Source organism: Bufo gargarizans, chromosome 5 (assembly GCF_014858855.1).
Source record: "Bufo gargarizans isolate SCDJY-AF-19 chromosome 5, ASM1485885v1, whole genome shotgun sequence".
NCBI lineage: Eukaryota > Metazoa > Chordata > Amphibia > Anura > Bufonidae > Bufo > Bufo gargarizans.
Genome location: NC_058084.1, coordinates 421,698,438 through 421,710,896, shown reverse-complemented (window position 1 = coordinate 421,710,896; position 12,459 = coordinate 421,698,438). Strand labels below are relative to the sequence as shown.

The 12,459-nt window shown below is 44.7% G+C and overlaps 1 protein-coding gene across 6 annotated transcripts in view; it reads left to right on the top strand.

The window, feature by feature from the left end:
* DIP2C (disco interacting protein 2 homolog C) overlaps positions 1-12,459 on the top strand; it is a 420,623-nt gene that overhangs the window by 378,534 nt on the left and 29,630 nt on the right. For all 6 annotated transcript variants that reach the window (XM_044292962.1, XM_044292959.1, XM_044292961.1 and 3 more), the window contains one exon: positions 261-431. In XM_044292962.1, the coding sequence (XP_044148897.1) occupies positions 261-431 (171 nt within the window). The remainder of the gene's footprint in view (positions 1-260; positions 432-12,459) is intronic.

The window sequence follows — 12,459 nt, the reverse complement described above, 5'->3', positions numbered from 1 at the left end:
AAAGCTATTGATGCAAACCAGGAATACCCCTTTAAACTTTAAGCAGGGCGTTTATCAGTGCTGGCATCATTTTTGGAATATATGTCTCTAAATGAGACTTTTGGCAAGGGGTAGTAAACCCATACCATAAGAAGGCTTGCTTTATCATCTAGGCAAAACTGTCCCTAGACATGAAGGGTCACCCAGAAGATTTCCAGTCTCATTCTTATTCTATGTATTTGCGGAAGCATACGTTAATCATTTGTCATTTTGGTTTTCAGGCAAGGGGCTTGGACCTCTCTAGAGTACGAACATGCGTGGTAGTGGCTGAGGAGCGCCCTCGTATCTCTCTAACACAATCATTCTCCAAATTATTTAAAGACCTTGGTCTGCACCCAAGGGCCGTAAGCACATCATTTGGCTGCCGTGTTAACCTAGCCATATGTTTACAGGTAAAGTATATATTATTGTTATTGAACGCTGTGATCTGACACAATATCTAGGGTTATTTTAGCCTTCCTTTTAGTTAAGCACAGATGTTACTTACAACGCCTCTATGAATATCTTCACCTTCCAGTACATTTGATTAGGGATATCGCACAAACTCAAGCTGCCACTGCTGTCCTTATTACTGGGCATCTATGATTAGGAATTTCCTTTTTCAAAAATATATATTCCATGAGCACCTGAACTGTATGTGTACTGTTTTTACCTCCTGATGGTAGTGTCTACAATGTTAAAACTGCTCTAATCTGGTTATGTGGAATGGAGAGACAGGAGTAAGCTTCAATCTCAAACCATCGATGGTAGCTTATCACCTGTGAGAACCAAGTATTGGGCATATTGAATTTCACTATGCCTGACCCTTCTTTCCAGCGACCCCATGGAGGTATGGTCAGCCAGTCCCTCCAAAATCAATGGCATCACCTGAATTTGCAAACGGGCACCTTTAGGTCCTTGCAAAAAACAAAGAAAGAGCGCAATGGGTAGGACTGCAAAGAAGCAGGGCATCGGATGCTAAATGGGTGCTCACCCTAGTGAGTTGTGAAAGAGGTACAACGCTCTCTAAGGCATTAAGAGGTGTCCACTACAGGCTTCTGTGCTCGCTGGCTTCAGTCCCAAAGTTGGGCCTGATAATGGAAGTAGCAAGATGATGAAAGTGCAGCATCTCTGCTCTTAACAGTGGCACACGAAGAGTGTATAAACCAGTTTTATTAATATAGGAACAATGCGTTTTGGGGCCGAAAGGGCCCCTTCGTCAGGTTCAATTCAAGTAAACCTTGTTCGCCCACAAAATGCGTTGTTCCTACTTCAGTAAACCTGATTGATACGCTCTTTTAGTCCCACTGATATGAGCAGCGCCACACACTTCCGTAATCTTGCCACACTTAGATCCTTTGCCTTACAATTCATGCTGCACTCTTTCTGTAACCTTCCAAATTTGCACCTCCCACTTTAATTACATTTTGGTTAATTTTTTTAATGTAGACTACTGAGACCAGTCCAAAAATTACATGTTCTACGTAGTCTACAAAATCACTAAAAAAGATGAAGCGTCAGAGCCGCTGAGGTCTCTGCACAGTCCGATATCACTATAAGTGCCCAGTGGCTCATACTGTTAAATATCTTCAACCTGAGGTCTTAGCACTAGAAATGGAGTGGCTTATTAACGCGAACATCTCAGTGTGTGTTCATATTAAAACAATGGCCAAAAATGACCTAACATAAGTGGAGCTAAACCAAGAACAATATCAATCAGACGTCACGTTATAATAATATTTTTTTTATTTCCATAAAATAGAAGAAAATGGTTCAAAATATCACTTCTGCCAAAAAAAGGATTTTATGTTCTGACGCAAGCCAATCTATATTGTCTGAGAGGATGAATGGAAAATCACTAAAACTTGGTCATTGAAGCGATCAACTGCTGACCAGTTAGAACCATCCTTGAAGATACTGTCAAATTATAAGAAAAGGTCCCCAAAAATATGTTTGTGTTGCCCTCATTCATAAAGCAGTAGCCCATATTAACATTTGTGGTAAGATCCTGGCTTTTCAACATCATCCAGATCTACAGTAGGTTAATGTCCATGAACCTTAGAAAGTCAGAACAGCTATTATAATGATGGCTGAAATCTGTCCTCCTCCATAATGAAGTGTTGGGTCCTCTTTCACGTACCTGCAGTAGACCTGGAAATGACTCTGCGGGGTATTTTTAGATCTATGCTTAGTGCAGCTGTTGTAAGTTCCCATCCCTTATGGGGCTGGCATGGCCGTGAAACGTGCGGGCTCTTTGTAGACGATGCTGTCATTATGTATGTACTCCAGGGCTTAGGATATTGGGAGCATTTCTATGTCACAAGCTGTTTATTACACTGGTTGGGCTCACCATCTGTCTTGTTCTGGCTTCAGACATCTTGCTTATATAATATTACAGTATCAGTTTCCACAGATGTATTTTACTTTTACCTGTCTGGAGTAAAGTGCTTACCCTGTGAAAGGAAGAGACTAGTTTTTCTGTCTTCACATGCCACCTTTTATAAAATGGGGAATGGGTGACCTAACGTACAATGTAATTTTAGGGATCGATCGAGCTGCAGAAGTCATGACTGCTGTCCCATTCAAGTCTTAGTCTGCCACTACTTTTACCATTTTACTAGTGGATACTTCTCCAAAACATCCACTTTTTTATCTGTAATGTTTTGTTATAAATACAGCTACAGTGGCATGCAAAAGTTTGGGCACCCCTCGTCAAAATTACTGTTAGGCTTTGTTCACATCACCATTCGGCCTTTCCGCTCTCCTGCTCCGTTCAGGAGCAGAAGAACAGAAAGGACGGATTCAGCACATAACTGAGCCGAATGGATCCTAAGGACCCCATAGACTATAATGGGGTCCCTTAGGTTTCTGCTCAGAACATGATTTTTGAGCGGAGTCAAAAGTTGTGCATGCAGGACTTTTGTCTCCGCTTCAAAAAATCTTCCTCTGAGCCGAAACCTTACGGACCCCATTATAGTCTATGGGGTCCTTGGGATCCATTCGGCTCAAAAATGAAGCAGGAGAATGGAAAGACTGAACTGTGATGTGAACGAAGCCTTACTGTGAACAGTTAAGCAAGTCGAAGATGAAATGATCTCCAAAAGACATAAAGTTAAAGATGACACATTCCCTCTGTATTTTAAGCAAAACAATTATTTTTATTTTCATCTTTTACATTTTCAAAATACCAAAAAAGAAAAGGGCCGAAGCAAAAGTTTGGAAACCCTGCATGGTTGGTACCTAGTAGCACCCATGCAAGTATCACAGCCTGTAAACGCTTTTTGTAGCCAGCCAAGAGTCTTTCAATTCTTGTTTGAGGGATTTTCATCCATTCTTCCTTGCAAAAGTCTTCTATGAGAGTCCTGGGCCGTCTTGCATGCACTGCTTTTTTGAGGGTTAACCACAGATTTTCAGTGATACTCAGATCAGTGGACTGTGAGGACCAAGGTAAAACCTTTAGCTTGCACCTTTTGAGGTAGTTTCCGGTTTCACATTTCCTTGCAAAAGTCTTTTAGTTCTGTGAGATTTCTGGGCTCTCTTGCATGCGCTGCTCTTGTGGTCTATCCACAGATTTTCAATGGTTTAGATGTTAGATTGTTTAGATGTTCTTTTGCAAACTTCTGATGCACAATTTTTTGGTGAGGACGCAGGAGACATTTTCTTCTGATCACTCTTTCTATAAAGGCCATATTTGTGCAGGTGTATGACAACTCCAGAGTCTGCTAAATCTTCCTGAAGATCTTTTGCAGTCAAGCGGGGGTTCTAATTTGCCTGTCTAGCAATCCTATGAGCAGCTGTCTCTTAAAGTATTCTTAGTTTTCCAGACCTTCTCTTGACCTCCACTGTTTTACCTTGGCCCTCACCGTCCACTGATCTGAGCATCACTGAAAATCTGTGGTTAACCCTCAAAAGAGCAGAAATCTCACAAAACTGGAAGACTTTTGCAAGGAAGAATGGATGAAAATCCCTAAAAAAGAATTAAAGGATTCATGGCTGGCTACAAAAAGTGTTTACAATCTGTGATACTTGCCAAAGGGGGTGCTGCTAGGTACTAACCATGCAGAGTGCCCAAACTTTTGCTTTGGGCCTCTAGGATCAATGGGGGCATTGCCCTTAAACTTAGAGGCTCGGCTCGCTCTGCAACTGCCACGCCGTCAGTTTTTACTGCCTGCTCTGTCAATCAAAGTGCAGAGGTTGTGCCAGGTGCAGAGAGAGCAGAGCCTCTGGGTGTAAGGGTAACGCCCGTTGCTCATTTGCATATAATAAAACTTTTTTCTCAGCAATGCGGGCACATATGAGCATGGGACCAACACAGATGCCTCCAGCTGCCAAGTGCACATGTAACAGGTCAGCCAGTGTCATAGGTACAAATCTACTGACAGATGTCCTTTAGGCTACATGCACACGACCGTGCCGTTTTTTGCGGTTCGCAAAAAACGGAAGCCACCCGTGTGCCTTCCGCAATTTGCGTAACGGAACGGGGGCGGCCCATTGTAGACATGCCTATTCTTGTCCGCAAAACGGACAAGAATAGGACATGCTATAATTTTTTTGCGGGGCCACGGAACAGTGCAACGGATGCGGACAGCACATGGAGTGCTGTCTGCATCTTTTGCGGCCCCATTGAAGTGAAAAAACGGCGGCTAGAATGTGGACCCAAACAACGGCCGTGTGCATGAGGCCTTAAGCGTTTGTTTTTTGTTTTTGTGTTTGGTTTAGGGGGAATATAATGATAATGTGGTCACTATTACCTAGTGTTTCACAAACAGTAACCTTCCCAACAAGCTCCACATTGTAATAAATTACCAGATCCATCACCGCATTGCCCCTAGTGGGAGCTTCTACAAACTGGCCCATTATGTGGTCCTGCAGCAAGTTGACGGATTTTCTCCCCTTTAGAGTTGAGCCAGAACCATTACCCCAGTCAATAACTGGGAACGTTAACATTTTCCATTCTGACCAATGTATCAGCCTGTTTGGTTAGACAGCTTAACTTCTATCTCCTCTGTGATGGTAAGGGTCTATAGATCACACCAAGGATTATTTATTTCAGTATTTATTCCCCTTTGTAATTCCACCCATAAGGTTTCAACCAATCGACATAATCATCACCGACAGTTGCCTCCTTCACACTCGCCTTCATATCGCTCCTCACGTACAGGCACACGCCACTGACTTTTCCATTGTCCCTGTCTTTCCCGCACCTATCAGACAATGGTAGCATATCCTAGCGATATGCCTCCATTGTCTGAGAGAGCGCAACCCCTTTAAACCCGCATTATAGTGGCAGAATATTACAGCCATATACATAATAACACCATAAATGTGCAGTGTCCAAATAATACTGCCATATAAAGCCCACATGATACTACCATTCACATCCTAAATAAGACCAACATACAGCACAAAATAATCCTGAGTGGTTTTAGTTTGCCATTAGGTTCCCATTAGCGAGACCCCCATGGAAAATATAGGGCCTGGTTAAAAGGCCAGTTTACTACCCGTTAAACTGTTCCAGCTCACAAGGGCACCATATTGTGGGACACAGAGTGCCTACAGGTCTGTAATATGGAGCCAGAGGAACTACAGTACGTGTGACACATTATAGGGCTCTATCCTTCTCTATCCAACCGTCGTGAACACCTACAGCGGTAGGTCGTGAAGATTGTATGTGCTTCCATTGGTCTCTAGGACATGAGTCCTCTTCTCATGCCTTCAGTTTTCCACTAACTGGTTATTTTACATTCGGCTATATCCCTTTAGAACAGTGGTTCTCAACCTTTCTAAAGCCGTGACCCCTTAATACAGTTCCTCATGTTGTGGTGACCCCCAACCATTACATTTTTTTCCTTGCTACGTCATAACTAATTTTGCTACTGTTATGAATTGTAATGTAAATATCTGATATGTCCCCCCAATCATCATCATTTGCCAGTATAATGTCGTCGTCCCCCCAATCATCATCATGTGCCAGTATAAAGCCCCCCCGCCCATCATCATCATGTGCCAGTATTAAGTCCCCCCCCATCATCATCATCATCATGTGCCAGTATTAATTCCCGCCCCATCATCATCATGTGCCAGTATTAAGTCGCCCCCCCAATCATATTCCAGTATAAAGTCGCCCTCCCCCAATCATTATCATGTGCCAGTATAAAGTCCCCCCGCCCATCATCATCATGTGCCAGTCAGTATTAAGTCCCCCGCCCATCATCATCATGTGTCAGTCAGTATTAAGTCCCCCCATCATCATCATGTGCCAGCCAGTATTAAGTCCCCCCCATCATCATCATGTGCCAGCCAGTATTAAGTGCCCCCCCCCATCATCATCATCATCATCATCATCATGTGCCAGCCAGTATTAAGTGCCCCCCATTATCATCATGTGCCAGCCAGTATTAAGTCCCCCCCCCATTATCATCATGTGCCAGCCAGTATTAAGTCCCCCTCATCATCATCATGTGCCAGCCAGTATTAAGTGCCCCCCCCATTATCATCATGTGCCAGCCAGTATTAAGTCCCCCCCCCCTATTATCATCATGTGCCAGCCAGTATTAAGTCCGTCCCCCCCCATTATCATCATGTGCCAGCCAGTATTAAGTGCCCCCCATCATCATCATCATCATCATCATCATCATCATCATGTGCCAGCCAGTATTAAGTGCCCCCCCATTATCATCATGTGCCAGCCAGTATTAAGTCCCCCCCCCCATTATCATCATGTGCCAGCCAGTATTAAGTCCCCCTCATCATCATCATGTGCCAGCCAGTATTAAGTGCCCCCCCATTATCATCATGTGCCAGCCAGTATTAAGTGCCCCCCCCATTATCATCATGTGCCAGCCAGTATTAAGTCCCCCCCCCATTATCATCATGTGCCAGCCAGTATTAAGTCCCCCCCCATCATCATCATCATCATCATCATCATCATCATCATGTGCCAGCCAGTATTAAGTGCCCCCCCATTATCATCATGTGCCAGCCAGTATTAAGTCCCCCCCCCATTATCATCATGTGCCAGCCAGTATTAAGTCCCCCTCATCATCATCATGTGCCAGCCAGTATTAAGTGCCCCCCCATTATCATCATGTGCCAGCCAGTATTAAGTGCCCCCCCCATTATCATCATGTGCCAGCCAGTATTAAGTCCCCCCCCCCATTATCATCATGTGCCAGCCAGTATTAAGTCCCCCCCCATCATCATCATCATCATCATGTGCCAGTATTGTAATAAAACAAAAAAAACACTTATACTTACCTCGGTGTCAGCGATGCGATGCAGGCCTCTTCTGGCCTGTGTCCCGCGCTGTAAGGCTCAGGCGGCGTGATGACGTCATCGCGCCGCCTGCGCCGGCCTCTGATAGGCTGCCGGCCTAGTGCGCCTGCAGCCTATCAGAGAAAGGGGAGGGGACACACCTCTCCCTCCCCTGCACCGCCGCAGCACAGGCAGTTTACAAGGGAGATGAGCGCAATGGAAGCGCTCATCTCCCTGTGCTTGACTGCGGCGGCGGCTCACTTGGGGGCGGGAACGGGGGCATAATAGGAAGCCTCAGGCGACCCCCCGGAAAGGGACGATCGACCCCCAAAGGGGTCGCGACCCCTAGGTTGAGAACCGCTGCTTTAGAATATCCTAAGCCTAACGGGGGCGTAGAATATCCTAAGCCTAACGGGGGCGTAGAATATCCTAAGCCTAACAGAAGTGCAACGCAAAATCCATTAATCTTAGTGGGTTCAGTTGAAGTTTCCAACATCCCCCCACCATGAAAACACACTGGGTTAGATTTATGTGGCCAGTAATATAAAATAGCTGTTCTGGAAAATGTCTGTAGTCAGTCTAAATCCCAGCATAAATTATACCAGAAACCAGTGTGTGAGAGCGGCTTTACATTGGAGACCCTGCTGTCTCTGCTGGAACCTGACTGCCGCCGTTGTGCCGCACCGTCTGGACGTAGCAGAATGTAGTGTACTGTGAAACTGTTGAGAACACCGTTCTTCTCACTGATAGATGGTTCTGATTTTATGACTGGTGCGTTCTGCAAAGCACAGTTTTCAGATTCCATTGACTAAACTCCATCAACAACTGCTTTGTGTTGGAAGAGGATGACTTAAAGGGGTTCTCTCCCTTCAGCAAATGGAATTTATCACATAGGGAAGGTTAATACGTGGCACTTACTAATGTATTGTGATTGTCCATATTGCCTCCTTTGCTGGCTGGATTCATTTTTTCATCACATTACACCCTGCTCGTTTCCAGGGGTTACAACCACCCTACAATCCAGCAGCAGTGGTCGTGCTTGCCCGCTATAGGAAAAAGCACCAGCCTAGGCATACTCCCGCCTCAGGCACCAGAGAGGGTAGCCCTTTTTCCTGTAGTGTGAAAGCACGACCACCACTGATGGATTGCAGGGTGGTAATAACCCCTGGGAACGAGCAGTGTATAATGTGATGGAAAAATGAATCCAGCCAGCAAGGGAGGCAATATGGATAATCACAATACATTAGTAAGTGCCTTGTATTAACTTTCTCTACATGATAAATGCCACTTACTGAAGTGAGACAAACCCTTTAATCTTGTACGCTCACAAATCTTCTCCAAGAAAGAGCATAATTTAGGACATTGAAGGGGACATGTCTTCTCTACAGTCCGATACACAGGCAGCTGGGAAACATTTAGTATAACTTTGTATTTAACTTATTTAAATCTTTGTTCATTCTGGGTGTAGGAGTCCAGTGGGCGGTCCTATCAGTGATTGACAGCTATCTCTGTATGCACAATGAATAGCGATAATGGTCTGCCACTGACTAGTACCACCCACTGGACTCCTAAGCATGGAAAGAGCAGGGATGTAAATGAATAAACTGCAAGTTAGGTCTCAGTGAGTCATGGACGTATGCTATCCATGGTCTCCACGGACCGCCCATGTATCCATTGACTTTAATGTGTGTATTCACACATCAGTTGTTTTCCATGCCCTATTATGTCTGTGATTACGGATCACTCATGCGCATTATAGTCTATGGGTCCATGAAAACTACGGACACAACACTGATGCCATCCGTGTTTGGTCTGTAGTTTTCAGGGATCTGTGATAGAATATACTCTGAACATTCATTTTCAGTCTAGCAGTGTCCATGAAATATGGATGACACACAGAGGGGATAGAAAAACGGACGCACGGACCAAAAGCGCATTCCTAACGGGCATCTTCACGGATGAACCACTGATGATCCTATTACGGACATGGCCTTTATACAGAATCTTTTCAACCTGCCCAGCTCCTCCTGCGCTATACCATGCCGCCCACACGTGTGCCTGTCGGTGCCCATGCGTGGATTATGTGACGATTATGATTATCATATTCATAATTCTCTCTTCATGTCTCCATATATTTACACTTGGTAGAATATTTCTAAGCTGAGTACCGTGCAAGTCTTCTTCAAGATGAGCGTTAGTATTCCACTTTCCGAGCTTAAGAACCTAATGCCATTTCCTGATGTTATTTACCTAAATCTCTAAGATTATCGGCTGAGAGGTTGGTAGATGACAATCTTTAGCTTGCGAATCTGTATTTATATGAAATCTCACCAGTAGCAGAATCCTGTGCTTTCTCTTAGCGTTTGCTTGTAATACATGTGACTATCGCTCACGCACTTAACACGGGATTTGTCCTCAGGGCAAATCCCACTTTACATGCAAGTACAGAGGTTATCCACCTAAAAATATATATATATATATATATTTTTTTTTTAAATCTAATTAAGGGCTCATGCACAAAAAACATATGTTTCCCTCAGTTTCTGTTCCGTTTTTGTAGAGGTCCGTATATGGAACCATCCTTTTGAATGTGGCTTGAAAAAAACCCTGAAATGACCCGGTGTGCATTCTGTGTCTGTACATCCACATGGACATGGATCCGCAAAAAAAACGCATGACACACGGATGTCAGACAGTTTTTTTTTTTGTGGATCCGTGTTTTGCGGACCGCAAAATCCATACAGTCATGTGCATGAGCCCTAATAATGTCGTCGGAGATGCATGGCATTGGTGTCTGCTAGCAAGCTGGATTCCTACATCTCTGCTTTCAGCACTGTACAAACCATACCAGCCTAAGAGAGCATTCACACCACCATATGAGTTTTGCAGTCCGCAAGCTACAGATTCGCGACACACAGATACCAGCCGTGTGCATCCTGCACTTTCTGTGGGCGCTATTGTAGAACCGCCTATTCTTGTCCACCAAACGGGCAAGAATAGAACATGTTCTACCATTTGCGGAACAGCCGCACGTATGCGGACAACATAGGGATGACATCCATGTGCTGTCTGCATTTTTTGTGTCCCCTTAGAGTCTGCTTGTGATTCGCAGAAAATGCAAAAATACCGTCATGTGAGCGCTCCCTTTTCAGTCAGATTGCCGGTGTGACTTTGCAACGATTCTCACTAGGGATGAGCGAACTTGTGTTTTTAAGTTCGGCATACAAGGTTCAGGTTCGGGTTATCAAAGAATTCCGTTATGGAGTCCACTACCACAGACCATAACTTATAGTCCGTGGTGGCGGGATCCGTAATGGAACTCTTAGATAACCCGAACCTTGTACGCTGAAATTAAAAACACAAGTTCGCTCAATGCTACTTCATAGGTCATCGGTAAATCAGCCCCTTTAATGTGTGTTTTGTATGTATTTCAGTTAAGGCATTATGAATGTGTAAGAAATAAATCTGTAGTAATCAGAACATTTTGTATTCATAGAGCATGACAGGGCGCCCATCACACATACACAGGGGTGCTTCTAGGATTTGTGTTACTGAGGTGAAAAATGAACGGCTTTGTGGGGGTTAAAAACGTATGCATGCCGCATGGTAATCAGTGCATTGCTCTGAAGTGATTGACCAAGAGGGATCCGTGAGATTAGTATACCATCACTTCTAAATGAGGAAGGCTGACTGCATGATCCTCCTCAGCTCCTGAGAGGGATTTACTGGTTATAGTACAGAATGTACCGCCTAGTGGGTGCACTAACACCTATGGTCAGGGGACATCTAATTGCTGCCCGGGTTTAAAGGGGACCTGTCAGTTCTTCTGACATGTGTTTTTTTTAAATAAATGCTTGGATTCCCCATAAAATAACATTTCAGCTTAGGCTACTTTTACACTCTCGTTTTGACTTTCCATTTGCGAGATCCGTTCAGGGCTCTCACCAGAGGTCCAAAATGGATCAGTTTTGCCCTAATGTATTCTGAATGGAAAAGGATCCGCTCAGAATATATAATTTTGCCTCTGTTCCGTCTCCATTCCGCTTTGGAGGCGGACACCAAAACTCTGCTTGCAGTGTTTTGGTGTCCGTCTGACGAAACGGAGCCAAACGGATCCGTCCTGACACACAATGTAAGTCAATGGGGACGGATCAGTTTTCACTGACACAATCTGGCACAGTAGAAAACTGATCTGTCCTCCATTGACTTTCGGATCCGTCTTGACTATGTTAAAGATGATACAAATGGATCCGCACCAAACGCGAGTGTGAAAGTAGCCTTAGCTTTTTCATTAAACTCTGCTTTGTACCATTCTTCTGTTTATTATTCCTCTTTAAAAAGTATAAACAAACACTGAAAAATGGTAACTTGGCGTTACTATTCCCCTTCTTAGGCTACTTTCACACTTGCGTTCAGAGCGGATCCGTCTGAGACGGATCCGCTCATATAATGCAGACGGTGGATCCGTTCAGAACGGATCAGTCTGCATTATATTGTTAAAAAATTTCTAAGCGTGAAAGTAGCTTGAACGGATCCGTCCAGACTTTACATTGAAAGTCAATGGGGGACGGATCCGTTTGAAGATTGAGCCATATTGTGTCATCTTCAAACGGATCCGTCCCCATTGACTTACATTGTAAGTCTGGACGGATCCGTTTGCCTCCGCACGGCCAGGTGGACACCCGAACGCTGCAAGCAGCGTTCAGGTGTCCGCCTGCTGAGCGGAGCGGAGGCTGAACGCTGCCAGACTGATGCATTCTGAGCGGATCCGCGTCCACTCAGAATGCATTAGGGCTGGACGGATGCGTTCGGGGCCGCTTGTGAGCCCCTTCAAACGGAACTCACAAGCGGACACCCGAACGCTAGTGTGAAAGTAGCCTTAATTCTGACACTGATTGCAAGACCCATTTCCACCCTGTTTGCCCCCTTCCCCTGTGCAGTTGTATAGGTAGTATATTTACTCCTGGCCATAGATCTCCTATTGGGCGGTGGGGTGGACATTGACTAACCAGGGTAAGCAGGTGGGATCCTACAGCCTACATAACTTGTTGCTGCTTCTACAGTTTGCTGTATGTGTTGTAGGGGAAACATCTGTAAAGCATTTGGGGTTTATTAAAGGGGTTGCCTAGGATAATAAAATCATGGCCACAGATTTTTGGGCATTACAGCTCATCTCCATTCACTTCA